This window comes from Lycorma delicatula, chromosome 9, assembly GCF_047948215.1.
Source record: "Lycorma delicatula isolate Av1 chromosome 9, ASM4794821v1, whole genome shotgun sequence".
Taxonomy (NCBI): Eukaryota; Metazoa; Arthropoda; class Insecta; order Hemiptera; family Fulgoridae; genus Lycorma; species Lycorma delicatula.
In genome coordinates this window covers 127,229,347-127,247,272 of record NC_134463.1, presented here as the reverse complement: position 1 = coordinate 127,247,272, position 17,926 = coordinate 127,229,347, and the positions used below count along the sequence as shown (strand labels likewise).

General features: G+C 31.6%; 1 protein-coding gene across 1 annotated transcript in view; it reads right to left on the bottom strand.

The window, feature by feature from the left end:
• Positions 1–361: 361 nt before the first annotated feature.
• The window catches only part of LOC142330757 (uncharacterized), a 23,893-nt gene continuing 6,328 nt past the window's right edge, over positions 362–17,926 (bottom strand). Inside the window, exons 5-11 of the mRNA XM_075376202.1 lie at positions 17,120–17,319; positions 16,038–16,137; positions 15,441–15,535; positions 12,981–13,122; positions 10,636–10,810; positions 3,887–4,017; positions 362–693 (exon numbers count right to left, since the gene is read on the bottom strand). Of these exons, the coding sequence (XP_075232317.1) occupies positions 572–693; positions 3,887–4,017; positions 10,636–10,810; positions 12,981–13,122; positions 15,441–15,535; positions 16,038–16,137; positions 17,120–17,319 (965 nt within the window). The 3' untranslated portion in view covers positions 362–571. The remainder of the gene's footprint in view (positions 694–3,886; positions 4,018–10,635; positions 10,811–12,980; positions 13,123–15,440; positions 15,536–16,037; positions 16,138–17,119; positions 17,320–17,926) is intronic.

Here is a 17,926-nt window from a genome sequence, read left to right as displayed (position 1 = left end):
TTATAATTCACCGATGCTAAAAATACTGCTTATAATTCATCAAGAAGGTAGTAAGAAAACGGTCACCGTGGATGCTGTATCTGAAATTTTTACTCGAAGACTACAATAATTTTTTTAACATAATACTTTATTTGAATACTTTAAAATTCTCTTTCTAAGTAGTAGTCTGTTGAGGGCAAAGAAACCTAAAACCACAACGTAACTTTCCTGGCTTTGATGGAAAAAATTATATAAACCATTTTTTTTTCAGAAGTCAATGTGACATTTCAGAATGTTAAATTGCTCCATTGGGTTTCAAAATTTAGTAAAATAACAATTTTTTTTATCAACTGTTTTAATGGATTTTCAATAAACCACATAATACACTATCCAAAATGTAAACACAATATTCCACTTACTGAATCCAGATACATAATCAGGATCGCATCAAAACTAAAAAAAAATATTAACAAAGCAAAAAAAAAATAAATTTCACAAAAAAGAAACATATATATAAAACTCCACAATAATGATCATAATAATAAAAAATAATAACAATGTAACAAAACAGAACAATACTGTACACATTTATTTAATAATCAGTTCCACGGCTAATAACCTCTTTGCATGTAGGTCGTAACACGATTGTATGTTCAAACTGAGCAGTATAACAACCCTTTATGTCGCACAATGGCGGATACGCTTCAACAATATCTGAAAAAATAAATAAAATTTATAAACAACACAATAACACACTTACAAAGAAATATTCAACAGGGGAGAGATCAATTTAAAATCTTTCTATTTTTTAATTCCACGGTCAAACCAGGTCTCAGTTTACATCATCCTCTGAAAAGATTTTTGACACGCTTTCTTATGAAGGGTGTCTGATTACTTCCATGCACACTACATTACTGAAGTTGTTCTTTGTTCTTAGTTTACCGCATCTCCACTAGAGCATACACAGACTTTCTGGCAGGTACAGGTATAAATCTGTTGCTGGCAATCATTTGAGTCGATCGAGTATTTTAATTTGTAAAAAACGAATGAAAGAGAATTATGTGTGGTGATCAATCATTACTTTTTGAAAGTGAAAACCACAAAGAAATTAAAACCGGGGGAGATAATTATTGCGAGTTAGCTTTAAAATTCATATGATGACTGAGAATAGAAACCGATCACAAAGACTAATGACATCTTAAATGATTAAGTACATCATATTTTGGATAAATATCCAAAATAGTTTTCAAGATGGATGCCATAATTATATCACAATCTATCAAAAGTGTGAGCGAGTAAACATTTTTTAAACACAGTTTAGAGCTGTTTCAACATATTCAAGAGGAAATTTTGTGCAATTTCATATTGGGAAACACTCGTATATTGCTACTGACCTGCTGAAAACAAACAGTCAAAAACAGCAGTCAAAGTACAGGAATTCATTCCACAGAAGAGAAAAACCATTGACATCAACAGCAAAGATAATCGATGGCCACTATCTTTTGGAATGCTCACGTATCTTAATTGACTTTCTGAAAAAACTAGGCGATCGTGTCATCTTTTCTGTATAGTGTAAATGCGAAAGTAAAGGAAAAAATCTGCTGTGCACACCAGATGACTTCCTCATTGTACGCCTATTAAATTACATATACATTTTAAATAGTAAAATAATGTTTAAAGTAATGTTTCTTTCTGTCACACTTCATTTCCTTTTTTTACCCTATATATTTTCAGACATAAATTCTCTCCTAGGAAAAATTCATGACATCTAGTATTTCTTCTAATTTATCTTTGATTTTCTTTTGAAAAGATAACATCACAGGATAATTTTTACATTTTAAGTTTTTCCTTGAATAGTTGTTACTTCAATGTCAAATTTCAATGTATTACTTCTTCTGGACCAGATTTTGAATGATGGACATAGATTGCCTGTACTTTATAAATATTATCTCCTGGTACAAATATCACAGTATTATGATATATTACTGAACTGATATATCACAGAACTGTGATATATTGTCATAATATGGCTGTAGTGTAGAATGCTATTTCTATCGATAAACAAAAAGGAATGATTCATCAGAATGCTAATTAGCAGGAAAGTTATTGTCCAACCCAAATAAAAACAGATCATTTTACACGCTTCAAATTACTTCTCTGATACTTTTAATTTCAATCAAAACTTTAAAGTTATAAATATGTATACTGCATAAATAAATTTTTGAAAATTCAAATAATTCATTAACATATTGACCACTCCATAATAAAATTTAATATTATACAAAATATAAATCACCAAAACACAGTATCAGAAAAATTATACTTACCATATTAATTCCAATAATTGATTTTCACAGGATCCCGCATCTTCAGTCGGTATTGAATTCTATTCCACAAAAATTAATTCTTGGAATTAATATTCTAAGTATAACTTATCTAATTATTGTGTTTTGGTTGTTTATATTTCATATATTAAATAATATATAATAAAGGACAAACATATAACTTAGCTTTCTACCAAGAGTACAAAATCCAACGATGTTGCTTACCTTATCTTATTGCTCTTTCAATTTTTATCATAAAAGCGCTGTCGAGAGTTTTCCTCATCATCAGTTAATAAAAATGTTTTTGAAAATTACACGTTAAAATTAAAACATTAAAAATTGTTGCATATTGTAAAATATGTAGTCAAGAAATAAAGACAAACGTCAGTTCTTGTATTGTTGTTGCGGTGAGTTTAGCGAGTTACTACGTTCTCAGATAAAGACAAAGCAAAGTGTGTTTTATTGATGGCCGAATTAAAATCTGTAATTTTAGTTCAACGTGTGTTTTGACGTGATTTCGGAAGAGATCCACCACACAAAAATAACATAACGCGTCGGTTCAAACGATTTGAAGAAACCGGATCGGTTAAGAAACAGAAATCAACCGGCAGACCGAGTGTACCGGACGAAACGGGTGAATAATTAGATGATCGGCAATTAGAAGTGCTGGGAAGTCCATCCCCTGTTGAAGCGTCAAATTAGGTATTCCAAAATCAACAATTCACAAAGTTTTACGTAAAAAACCAAATTTACATGCTTATAAAATCCAGATACTGCAGGAATTGAAACCCGAAATGGTGTAAAACGTTCCAATTTCGCTGTTCAAATGTCGTACAAGAATGATTGAAAACGAACCATTTTTAGACGATATAATTTTTACAGACGAAGCTACATTCCACGTGAATGGATGTGTTAACAGACACAATCCACAAATACGAAGCTCTGAAAACCCACACGCAATTATCGAGAAACAACGCGATTTGCCTAAAGTTAATGTTTGGTGTGGTGTGATGAAAATCATGTAATAGGGCCTTGCTTCTTTGCCGAAAAAACAGTTAATGGAGTCGTGTACCTTGACATGTTAACAGATTATTGCTTTCCTCAGCCGGGTGAACTCGAAAACATTCATCGACTTCATTTCCAACAAGATGGTGCTTCCCCCGCACTTCAATGCACCGGTTATGGACACTTTGAACGAAAGAGATCGATGGATAGGCTGGCAAGGACCCGTACTTTGGCTTCCAGACCTGACACCTTGCGATTTTCTCTTGCGGGGGTACATCTTGCGTTGTTTATACACAAAAAAATTTGCGACCTAAACCGCTTAAAAAACAGGATTAATGAAGCGATGACAACCGTTAACGAAGAAATGTTAACTAATGTTTGGAGAGAAGTCGAGTATAGTTTGGACATTTGTCAAGCGACTAAGGGTGCACATATTGAAATTTATTAATTATGTAAAAAAATGTTTGAGACGACAAATTTGAAAAATAAAAAACAAACTGTAATTTAGTTTTAATTTAAACCATGTTCAAAACTGCACCATTCTTTTATGATAACTCTGTATAAAAAAAAAGAAATACCTTTTTCGCAAAGATATTTAAGTGCCATCTGATATTTAGTACATCCGACTCTGTCCAACCATCTTTTACAAAATGCTAAAGTACCAAAATGAGTATTGATGGTATTCAGTAAACTTCTTGATGATCCCAATCTAGAACAAATAAAAAAAAAGTAACGATAAATAAATTAAGTCCCTAAATACAAAAAAAGGAAAAATCAACAAAGTCAATAAACTTAAATATCTTGGGGAAATAATCTAAATCATGGTTTAGAGAAAGAAGCTGATCAAAGAAGAATGAGAAAAAAGAATTTGGCCTACCAACAAAAGATATTTACATAAAAAAGGCATCTCAATAAAAACCGATATCAGGCATTGCAATATAATAACCAAGCTGGAAGGCCTAAATGCATAAGAACATACCTTTAGTTTGAAATCAGGTGAAATAAATCCAATATTAATAAAGAAAGGAAAATCTTGGGACCAATAAAAATAGATGAAAACAAATATTTAGAAGTAATAAATATGAGTATTTACACGTATTTATGCATTTACAAATACAATCAAACTGAGAAAACATCAGATTCCATCAGAAAAAAAGAACCAAATTCTTTGGCCACTTAATAAGAACGAATAGCAGGTTCACAAAACAAATCTTCAATCATATTTACAACAAAAAGAACAGATTTCAATAAACTTCAGTGCAAAAAGGCCTAAAAGAAATGAAAAAACCTGAAGAAATAGTATAAGATTACGATCAGAAAACTGTTACAATATTTCGAGGATTTCCAAGAGGAAAAAAGAAAACGTCTGATCAGAAAAAAGAATGCAAAATGTTGCTTCATGTGGTTGTCGGCCAAATTCATTAAAAAAAAGAAGTTAAATAAATAAATAAAAATATGCAAAACTATAAAATGAAATAAAGAATAACATAAATTTTCTTAATTTATTGGAACAACAGAATTAAGTTGTTTTTAACAGAATTTAAATTCTGATAAAAGACATATACAAACAATGAAATTAATTTCACAAGAACTACCGGTGAAATATACAAATAGATATTTTATTCTGATGTTTACATAATAATATATTATTTAGCTCACATTAGGAATGAGTATACGAGATCCGTTCAGAAAATAACCAACCATTTTAATTATGCGCCAACAGATATTTAGTGACTGTGGTTGGCAGCATTGTTATTCTGCATAACCTCCTCTGCAACCACATGTTCTTGGATTATTGGTGTCTCATTTAATTTTCACGTTATTATTATTTGAGTGCAACGTGTTTAAGTGTTAGTAAAACGATTTTTGTAATGTGCAATTTTTGGGAGCAATGGATACAATATAAAATTTTGCATGAAACTGGGGAAAACTTTTACAGAAAAGTTTCAACTTTCGAAACAAGCTTACAGAGATGACACTTTGGGTGTACACAATGTTACGAACAGTTTTCACGATTAAAAATGGTCATCAGTCAATTGAAGGTGGTCATCGACCAAGAAGGCCTTGGACTTCAACTGATGATGACACCTGCATTCAGAAAATCAACTACCTGGTGCGTGCAAATCGCCGATTGACTGTCAGAGAACTTGCACAAGAGGTTAAAGCATCTTGATTGGATAATGCCATGACATTATGAGTGAAAAATTTAATACGCATCGAGTTGCAGTACAGTTTGTTCATTTGATGACAACAAAAAAGGACATCGAGTAGATGTTTGGCAGCAACTTCTTGAACAAGCAGATGACGATGAAATATTCATGCAATGGATCATAACAGGAGATGAAAGCTGGGTTTACAGCTACGATATTGAGACCAAAAGTTCAATCATCACAATGGATTGACAAAGAATCTCCACGCCCTAAGAAAGCATGTCAATTTCGATCCAATGTCAAAGTAATGCTCTCTTTTTTTTGATTTTAACGGAACTGTGCATTTTGAATTCTTGCCTCAAGGTGAAACAGTGAACCGGGCATGGGCATACTATCAAAGTGTTTTACAATGGTTACGTGAAAAAAATCCGCAGAAAGGGACCAGAGCTATGGTAAGACAACTCATGGTTCCTTCAACACAATGCGCGCCCGCACACTCAGTTTTGTGCCAAAAATCAGACAACTGTCCTCCATCTGCCTCCCTGCTGGTCAAATTATTTTTCTCTTATTTCTGAAATTAAAATCGGCGAAAGGTTTAAGACTATTGATGACATTACAGCAAATTCGTCATGGACCTTAAAGGCCAATTAAAATGAAGCTATCCAGAACTGCTTGGCGAAGTGGAAACACCGCTGGAAAAAGTGTATTAGTAAGAGAGATGAATACTTTGAAGAAGACAAAAACCAATCATCTGTAAAATTAATAATAAAGATTAAAAACATTAAATTGGGTTACTTTCTGAACAGACCTCGTAGAAATACTACTCCACAGATAAAAAAAGAAACCTTGATTTATTCGGCATTTGCTTGATATATATATATATATATATCTTTATATGTATAAAAATGTTAAGTTCATTTGTGTACGCTTCAAAAACTCAAAATGTTCTGCACCGATTGAGCTCAAATTTTATCACAATATATAACCCACATCAAAGATTGTTTTCATCTATTTTTAATTTGGAAATGTAAACAAAGGAAAACCAATCAGATCAATGCAAGATGGCCGATGTCAAACACAACGACCAATCACAAAGAGCCCGCATGGTCGTTGCCAATGTAAACAAAATCACAACTGATTAAGTATCAAATTTCTTTGAATTATTGTTTTAGCTGTTAAATAACAGCTAAAACATCAGTATTTTATTAAAAAAAAAAAAACACCAAAACAAAAAGAAAAAGCCACCAAGAAGGATGACTTACAGTAAATAAATTAAAACACCCAACTTTCTTATAGCCCAGATAGACTTATGACTATGCAAACAAAAAAAGTCAAAATAACCAAATACACAGAAAATAATATCCCTACATAATGACCAAAAAATCCTTTGTTAGGTTAAATATTCACTTTTGTCTGAATTTACAGAAGGCACTTACAACAAAGCATTGATAAATATTGAAGACAAGTGCTTAGCTAATGCAAATAAAGTTCTTAGTCAATGGGAATGCCAGCACCCACCCGAGCTGAGATTGCTTCATTTGATGTGGATTTACGCCGTGAACAGAGTTACAACATCGGTGATCTTCAGTCATATGTCCGATCAAACATTCCCAAATTAACGCGTGAACAGATAGGCATTTACGATCGCATAATGCAAATGATAAATGACGGAGCTGGGGGGGACCTTCTTCTTGGATGCGCCAGGAGGAACTGAGAAATCATTCCTCATTAGATTGATTCTAGCAATGGTTCGATCAAAAAATGGCATAGCCTTAGCTCTTGCTTCGTCTGGAATAGCTGCAACATTGTTACCAGGTGGAAGGACTGCGCATTCAGCTCTGAAGTTGCCATTAAACATGCAAATCATCGAGACTCCTGCATGCAATATTTCCAAAGCATCCTGTATGGGGAAAAGTATTACAAAAATGTAAACTCACTGTTTGGGATGAATGCACGATGGCACATAAAAAATCGCTTAAAGCTCTTGATCGTTACGAGATTTGCGTGGAATCGTTCAACCGTTCGGGAATGCTTTGATATTGCTCACAGGAGATTTTAGGCAAAGATTGCCTGTAATTTCTCGATCGACACCAGTAGACGAAATAAATGCTTGCCTGAAATATTCAACTCTGTGGCGACACGTATGTACATTGCAGTCGACAACGAATATGCGTGTCCAGTTGCAGAACGATCCATCAGCTGAGGTATTCTCACGACAGTTACTGGGCATTGGAAACGGACAACTGCCAGTCGATGAGACGTCTAGACGAATATCATTTCCTGATAATTTTTGTAATTTAGTAACATCGAAAGAAGAACTGATCGAAAAAGTATTTCCTGATATTCAAACTAATCATAGAAATCACGATCGGCTCAGTGAACGAGCTATCCTTGCCGCAAAGAATAAAGATGTCTATCAACTTAATAATGTTTTTCAATCCAGCATTCAAAGTGAGGAAATTGCATATAAGTCGATAGACATCGTTGTGGAAGCAGATGAAGTAGTTAATTATCCAACGGAATTTTTAAACTCACTTGATCTGCCAGGGATGCCACCACACATATTAAAATTGAAAATAGGTGTGCCAATTATCCTGTTGCGGAATATTAATCAGCCAAAACTCTGCAACGGCACGCGACTTGCAGTTAAGAAATTGATGAATAATGTAGTGGAAGCAACGATTTTAACGGGGGCCTTCAAAGGTGAAGATGTCCTCATTCCTCGAATACCCATGATCCTGACCGATACACCATTTCAATTTAAAAGATTGCAATTCCCAATTCGATTGGCATTTGCAATCACAATCAATAAAGCTCAAGGTCAATCTTTAGAATTGTGTGGTTTAAATTTAGATGCGGATTGCTTCTCACATGGACAACTGTATGTGCGTGTTCTCGAGTCGGCAAACCAGATAACCTTTATATCTACGCAGACAGTGGAAAAACAAAAAAATATTGTATATCCACAAGTATTGCAAAATTTAACTTCTAGGAAACGTATGCTTTTTTTGTTTCTCATTTCTCATCCATGCAACCACAATGTGCCACAGCGAAGCGTGGCGGGTACAGCTAGTATATATATAAAAGATGGCAAAGTGTTGCATGACTTTCCCAGCTACGACTATTCTTTTTAGCAAAGATTGCACATTCATGAACGTAAAAAAACAGATAAATTAACATTTTACAAAATAAATTCTACATAATTCAAAGATTTATGGGCACCAAACAGCCAATTTTTGTATTTTGAAAACTTGTTCTACCTTTTGAGAAAGACTCAAGGGATGATACACTTAAGAAGGAAATGTACATAAGCATAATAATGTTATGTATTTAAAAATGGTGACAAGCTTAGAATTTTATTAAAGCATTTCACACCGAAAAAACAGAACTGTTGTGAAGATTATTTACAGATTATACCCGAATAAGAAAGTAATAAGAGTAAAGGATGCTCAAACCGAGTGGTTTGACAAAGGAAAAAAGCAGCTCAAACTGAATGGTTTAACAAATGAAAAAGAGTAAGAAATAGTACTGCCTGTAACAGATTTTATTTGATACACACATTGTTAAAGATATGATCAAAAATATTCAAACACATGATTTTAAAATTACAAGATTTATAATATAATACGGAATAAAAATAAATATCGAGAAAAGAAAATTAATGAAAAATAAAAGGCAATAATAAGACGATGAATCTCAGGACAAAAAGTGGTAAATTGAATAAATAAAACATACATATACTGTTAATAGAAAATTACAACAGTGAAAAAAGGAAAAAAGAGAGAACGAAACAAAGAATAGTAGTGCCTAAAGCGTTTGATAGAAAGAAATGGTTATCACACCATAAAATGGAGTTAACATTTCAAAATAAGAAGAAATGTACTTCTAAATGGATGTGAAATATGGACACTAAGAAAAAAAATTGAACGATTTCAATATGGGCCAGGAAGAGGTGAAAAGAAAACTAACAAATGGGCAGACAAAATGAAAAGGTAACATGAAGAATTAACAAGAGTAGAAACTCATTCAAAGCAATTCAGAAAAAACTGGCTGAGACAAATTATGAGAGGAAGATTGATTAAAATAAAATCGGTAGTGTAAAAAAAAGTAAAAATTATATTGATGATCTAAAATGAAAATTGGAGATATGAGAATCTTTAAAAAAAGCTAGCGGAGCTTCATAACTTTCCTGAGAAAATTAAATAGAACATTAGAGAATGCAAGCATGCAAGTAAAGAATTATGGAATGACCCATGGCAGTTGTAAACCCATACATTGTAACCAAAATTAATAAACATCAATGATATGTAATCAGAATCAAGCAAAAAAATCAGATATTTATAATAGATATTTTATACTGGCCCTCAGAACTAAATGAAATTGCCCAAATGCACAATTGACGAGAAATAGTAATGTAATGAAATCAACTAATCAGTTTGAGAATGTGACTTGAGTTGAAAAATGATAAGTATTTTTTGCGTATTCAATACGGACGCAGATCTTTTGTGTTCCTTGTTATTAACAGAAACCAGTCTCTCTAAATTTTGCAACTGACCTTAATACTAATGCTTTCTTAGAAGCCGGTTTATCCGGCTAGTTATGGCGAAATAAATCTTGCACTGCGACCGCTGATTTCGTACTGAAATACGACTCGACAATGAAAACCCATTCATCTAGCAAAAACACCATCTTGTCTCTAGCAATACACTGATCGTTATGATTGCATTGTTGTTACTATCGGTAGTGTTCTACTGTGTCACCACGAAGTTCAGATGTTGGACGAGTCCATTTCAGTAACGAGTAGGGGAGTAAGCTTGACTTTTGAAATTTCATGGATGATGGATTGCGTTTTATATGGGACACTCTGTATTTCTAAGATGTGCAGTATAAAGCTGTTTCCATAGTTAAATATCACTCAGTATATGTATATATTTATATAAAGTGTAAAAAATTTATACACAGTGAAATTTTGAGATACAGCAACCAGATTTTTACTCCCTTGCTTCCTCCTTCACTGACTGTGATCAAAATTAAACAGCATCGATTTCCCTTATACAAAAATAATTGCTGAATATCTTCTAAATCAGTCCATACAAAACAATATATCTACACAGCCAGAAAAATAAAAATGTTAACAATTAATCAAATTTATACAAAAAAATTTTTAAGAGTATTACCTTAAAGGTATGTAACCAGCATCAAAGTTTTTCATATAATGTGAAACATCCATATCGTTATGTACTTGACCACGTCCAGTCGAGCCAAAAGTTTCTATCGCGTAAAACTCATTTTCCTCCATTACTGTGGCTTCACCACCCTTCACAATGGGAACAGTCTTACCGGCATGGATACCTAAATAAAAAAGAAAAGAAAAATAATTTATTTGGCCAATACAGCATTTATCTCAACCACTCCTAACACTTTCTTTCCTCTCTCATTTATGATTCTCTGATTCTGTCATTTTATAAAAATTCTACTTCTCTTCATTACAAATAAAAATTTCATTATGTAACTTAAATTGAATGGTTTATAAAACTGAGTATATTCATCTAATCAGAAATCCATCTAAACCATTCAGTTAATACAAAAATTAATAATTTTGTGACTGGTTTAATTAAGCAACACTGGGTAAAAGGTAGTAAAAATTAAGATAACAGTTAAATTGTTCCTCTCTTACCGTCGCTCATTACTCTTATCGTTGAACAATTCTTCCTCATATCAGTTCTGTGAACACAATCCTGACAAACCCCCCACTATGTTCTCTAAGTTGATAATACCAAAACTTGAAGAAATAATACATTCCTTTGTATTATTAAGGGGGAGATTGACCATTGACTGCCTCTGGGACTCCTCTTTTTTCGGATTCATGATTGTACATCAGCCACATCAAGTATTAATTCATTAAAGTATATATGCCTCTCCTAGTTTTTATTAAAACATTTTCAAAAAAAAAATTAACCGTAATGAAAAAATCATTCATTCATATTCTTCCCTTCAGATAAAAATCCTGCCAATTTTTAGAAAATATTTTTTTAATCGTACATAAAATCAGTATTTAAGTGAATGTAATAAAATCAAAAATCATGACTGAAAAGTTTTAAAATTAACATAAAAAAAAATTTTGAGCATTTAACAACAAACTGAATAATTTTTTAAATAAAAAGATGTATGGCTGAAAAAATTTAGTAAAAACCAATAAAATACTAAATTTATTCAGGGTTTGTTCGTCATCCAGGCAAAAAAAAATTAATGATTGATTTTTCACTACAGTACCTGTAATGAATCTGTTTCATTATTCCCTGAACAGGGTACTAAATTAGTTATTATCATCATTCTTGCATTGGTTTCAACAGTTAGTAATTAAAGCCAATCGGTTGTCATCTCGATGAAGTGATAGTAGACACTCTGATCTGAATCTCTGCTGAAAGGGAGTTGGTAAAAAATTCCTCGTTTGGTTCTACATGAGTAAAACCTTATTTTTTACTTGTGAAACAGCGTCATGCTTTGACATAAAGAAAAGTAACTCTTTAGCGAGCATCCTCAAGCTATTTTAGGCATTCCACCAAGAACTTCTGACAGTTACATTCTACAATATAAAAATTTTAATCTTATCAGCAAAAATTCTTTCCAATCCAAAAACATTATAAATCATCATTTTGCAATTCAATTGGCCTTCTTTTTTAAGAATTTTATGACAGTCAATCCAAATATCCAACACTAATCTATCTCTCACAGTTTTCCCATGCATAACATTATTATTATAAATATTACATCATAATCATAAATGATCACAACAATCTGTTGCCCTTCTACTTATAAATAAACTATTTCTGGCAACCTCTATGGTGAAGCAGTAGCATCTCGGTCATTCATTCCAGAAGATTATAGGTTTAAATCCTGGTCACACGTAGCTGTAATTGGGACTTATACAGTCAAGCGAATGAATAAATTCCAGCAACAAGCACAATGAAAGCCGGGCGTGTAATGACATTACAGTTTGTAAATGATTGATGAATATGTATTTTTGCTAAAACATTTGGTTTTTTCCTTCAAAAAATTAAAAAAAAAGTGAATTTTTTTACCATTACAAGTTACAAAAATTTTGTTAAGTTATTTAAAATAATTTTTCCCATGAAATATCTTTTACAACTGGCTATACTATTATATTTGATAATTACATTTAATTTTATTAATATTTTCTTTACAGATACAATAAAACAATTCTAACCAACAACAAAAAAAATGCAATCTCCAATAAAAATTTAACACCCAGCTCATCTCCAAATAACATTTGCTGGAAACATTAAATGTGCAAAAAACCACAAGAAAGTTTTGCTGCACGGTCAGTAAACTTTCAAAGGTGTAATTTTTAGCAATGTAAAAAACTATCACCGCTAACATTTACTATGACCATCAATGACATAGAATTAAAAAGTATAAACTGTACTAATAACGAATGGCATTTAATAAATAATAAAAAATAAAAAAAAAAATAAAATAAAACTATAATGTAAATACTAACGATATGGTGAAATGGAGTGGCCATTGAGATTACGAATCGATTTGACACGATATGTTTTGCCATCCAATTCGACTTCATATGACTCCATAACTTCCTGTACAGCAGCACCCACTTCACATAACTGAACATCAATTCCAGCAGCCTAAAATAAAACAGAAAATAATGTAATTAATCATGGAAACTGGATTACTTTAAATTTTAAAGGAATAAATTACAACTTATAAAGACTGCTACTATTATACCAGCAGTTTGAAAAAATAACATAACTGTGATGAAGATGCTGTCTACTTCCATTGCTTTGAAACTTTAATGATAACGAAACAAAAAGAAAAATCTGAAAAAATACTATAATTTAAGGAAAAAATATATATATTAACAAATTTGCTGCTAAGTGAGTATACAAGGATAGTTTAATAATTATCCACAATTTCAGTACATAGCAGGAGTATAATAACTAATATGAAGAACATGTAGGGAGTGCAAATTAATGGAAACAATGCTCTGTAGAGGAAAATTTTGAGATTGACACTGAAACTCCAGTTAAAACTTCACCGGTAAATATCAACCCGCCAACAATTCAAGAAGTTCTCGCAGCCTTAAATGAAATAAAAAACTACAAAGCAAGCGGAGAAGACCAGCTTTTCGCAGAACTCTGGAAACACTCATCAGTTTATTCAGTCAAAACTTCCCTACATCTATGTCTCGTGAAAATGTGGAACGAAGGAAAACTTCCAGAACACTGGACCACAGCCCTCATTCATCCATTACATAAAAAAGGGGATAAAACTAATCCGGAAAACTAGAGGCATATCTCTCCTGGATTACACATACAAAATCCTGTCGAGAATCATATACAACCGATGCAAAGACCAACTTGAACTGGAACTTGGGGAATACCAAGGGGGATTTAGGCCATGGAGAGGTTGCCCGGAGCAAATAATATCCCTAAAACTTATGATGGGACTTATATAAAAGACGGAAAAAACAACTAATAATCACCTTCGTCGACTTTAAAAGGGCCTATGATTGTATACACCGACCATCCATGCTGAATATTCTGAGAAACCTGGGCCTTCACCCTAAACTCGTAAACATGATAAAATTAACTTTAACCAATACCCAGTCCAGAGTGAAATTCAGAGGTGAACTCTCTCAACCCTTCTACATAAAAACTGGATTGAGGCAAGGAGATGGCCTCTCACCACTCCTTTTTAACTGCGCCCTCGAATTTGTCATGGGAAAATGGTATGAAATAAATCCCAAAAATATAAAAATGGGTACTAAGAAAAACTCCATCACACTAAATTGCCTAGGATTTGCAGATGACCTCGCTCTTTTAGCAAATAATATTCAAGAAGCCAAAACACAAATCAAAACGTAGCACAAAAGATAGGGCTTCATATCTCTTTCGAAAAAACTGAACTAATGGCCATAGATCCTCTGGTAATAGAGCACATTACAGTAAACAATCAGAAAAATAAAATAGTAAAACAATTTAAATATCTAGGGGAAATAATAACTTATAATTTAAATGAAAAAGTGACATGGCAAAACAGGACAAATAAAATGATTAAATCCCAAAAATTAACTTGGTCAATATATAACAAAAAATCCCTTTTTTCTAAAACAAAACTTAAACATTATAAAACTGCAGTACAGCCAGAAGTCACCTACGGAAGCGAGAGCCTTTTCAAAATCACGAAAAACCGAATTGAAAAAATTCTGAAAATAGAGAGGAGAATTGTCAGAACGTGTATCAATAAAAAACACCAAAAAGAAGGCCGACGGTGGATTGTGCCAAATGAGGTGGTGTATCGAGAAATAGAGCCTGTTACTGATACTATGCGGGGAAAAAAAAAATCTCTTTCTTTGGTCATCTCATAAGGACACCGGAAACAAGACTGTCAAGAAATATCATTGAAAAGCTCTGGTTCCAAACGCTAGAAGTAGGATGGATCAAAGAAATTAGTAAGATATGAAAGAATTGGGAATTTCCCTGACTGACCAACAGAATAAAATTGGAAAAATTACAAAGCTAAAAGACAAAAACATTAGATTTAAACAAAAGACAGACAAACGACAAAATACAACGAAGAGGGTGTTTACGGATGAAGAAAAGAAAGCAAGATCTGAACGGATGAAGAAATACTGGGCAGCTCGGAAGAGTAAAATAACACGCTTTCTCAGAAAAGATCCAACTAAAATTGACTTAAGTGGTCCCATGTTGGCCGTAAAAGCATAATAATAATAATAATATATATATAACCCTCCAGAATCTTTCAATACTAAAATTGTTTTTTTATTAGAGGACATAAAATATTAAAGTTTGCAAATATCCTGATGTAAAAAATTTGACCCAATTAGAGAAAATTTTCTCAATTACATAGTATAAAGAATCAATAATTATAAAATACAAGTATACTCCTGGGAAAGTAAAAATTAAAAAGAAATAAATATTACCTTGATGCCAGTATTAGTCGCATCTCTAACGGCTTCAATCAATTTATCATATTTCGGGTTGAATGACAAAGTCCAAGCACAATCGATAATACGACCTTAAAAAAAAAAAATAAACAAAAAAGCTTGTAGGAATTAAGACTATGGACTGATAAATTTCCCAACTGACTATCTGCAGTATAACGTAAGAATTCACAGTTTGGATGACAATTTCTACATGTACAAACAAAAAAAATCTTTAATAAAATATTTAAAAAAATACATGTAGACAATTTTATATAAAACACCAACTAACAGCTAAGGCATCTACTTTGGAAAAAATCCAGTTCTTTTACTTCTCATAAAATCTAATTATATTATACAAATTTACTTCTTACTAATCTTCAACAAGTTATTTTACTGGAACTTTCCACTTTAATTTAATTAAATTTGGTGAATATAGTAAAGTTTTTCTGTAAATACTTTAGACTAAAAAAAATTTTTTAATTCTTAAGAAAAAAACTGTTACAACAAACTCCATTTGCATGATAAATTGCTCTCAAATTATCACGTTAATATAGATAGACATGATAACTTGTATTTTAATTTTATAGCAATTACCTGGATTCATATCACAAAACCATTTCTCTGGCACATCACTTGGATCTTTTATACTATGAACATATCGCCATTTTTTACACTCTGAATTGGAGCACATTATCTGTAAAAAAAATAAAATAAAAAGTATAAATATTGTTCTATATTTTTATATATACCAGATGATTCATAAATAAAGTAACACACCTTGACATCTTCTACTGGTGAAAATAAAGAAGAAAGTTCATACAAACACAGGTTCAGAAATACTTTATTAGAAAAGTCTACTGGTGAAATATTTCACCCTGATTTCTGTGCCTTTGGTAAAATTAAGCCATTCTGTAACTGTTGGAACCAAAACAATGAGGTAAATTTTATGGTTTACATGAAATCTAACTTAAAAATTGAAAAAAAAAAAAATAGGTCCTGGAACTGTATTTTTAGTAGTTTTTGAGAAATCTGGGGTAAAAACACACTATTTTATGAATTTTTACACTATTTTATATCTGGTGTAAAAATAACTTTGTTGAATGTTTTAAAAAGTTTGTTAAGTTTTAAACCTAATCTATGGAGAATTTGATTCCAAGTAAAATGATATGACTAAAATCATCAAAAACTAAAAACTAATCATCACAAACATATGGTTGCCAGCTGACATTCGCATCTTGCTACATTTTTTTAATAAAAAAAAAATACAGAAAAATGACAAAAAAAAATTTTGTACTGTGTGTAATGGGAGTTTGAACTTTCAATCAGTATCAGTGTGCTGGTCCTTCAAGTTTAAAATTTAATATTGACCTGGTTTCCACAATGTTTTAAACCATAAGTTAACTGCATGAACAGACAGTAGCTGCTCATGACACAAAATATTGAACAGATTTCAAAATAACCTTTGTAAAGTTGTCGCAGAATTACAATTTTTATACAACGATTTAACAAAGAATATTAAATGCATTAAATGACTGACAATATACCATCAAGTTTAGCTCCCCGCAACCAAAATGAATAACCAAAATTTTCTACTTTGCTGATGTACCTTTTATACATACGTATATAAAGTAGCTTCCTTAATAGTAAATTCTTAGTAATATAAAATTACAACTTACCCAAGTCCCAACGTCTCGCTGTTTCATTAACCACATTAAAGATTCTTTATGATTTTTAAATTTTGACGGAAGTGGCTGATAGAACCTTTTCTTAACTTCTGACCATGAGTATTTATCGCTTGATGACGATGACGCAACTGATTCATTTTGAACATTATTATTATTATTTGAGTTATATTTTTTTTTTAATGAACATTGAACTTTTGGAATATCATTAATATTTTTATGCGATAAAGTTTCTTTTTCAAAGTTGAATCTTTTGGATTTTTCATAACTTCATTATTCTTCACTGACAAACTCTTATTTTTATCATTTTTAACACTAGTAGTACCTTTTTTTGAATCCTTTATCTGATTATTTTCTTCAGAAACAATATCATTATTATTGTTGTTATTATTCTCATATAATACCATAGTTGGTTTGATTATTTGATTAGAATTATTTGATTTAATCTGTCGTTCAGATAATTTTTCATTTGAAAGAGTTGTTGATACTTTTTTGTTCAAATTTTCTGAAATGATTTCCTCAGAATCTTGAAATGACTAGAATAAAAAATTGATAGCACTAATAAAAAAATGTATTATTCAATAGAAATATTAAAAAATAAATATCATTATTTTGAAAACGTTATATGTATAAATACTTTAAGTTATATTAAAAATATGAAGATGGCTTTCCAAACAGCTACAATGCTGATGTTACTGTTAGTAAATTGAGAGATTGTTTTAAGGTTGCTTATATGTCATGTATTTTTTGTGAAAGAAATATATTTAAAAAATAATAAGAATACAATATCACTGAGGGTAA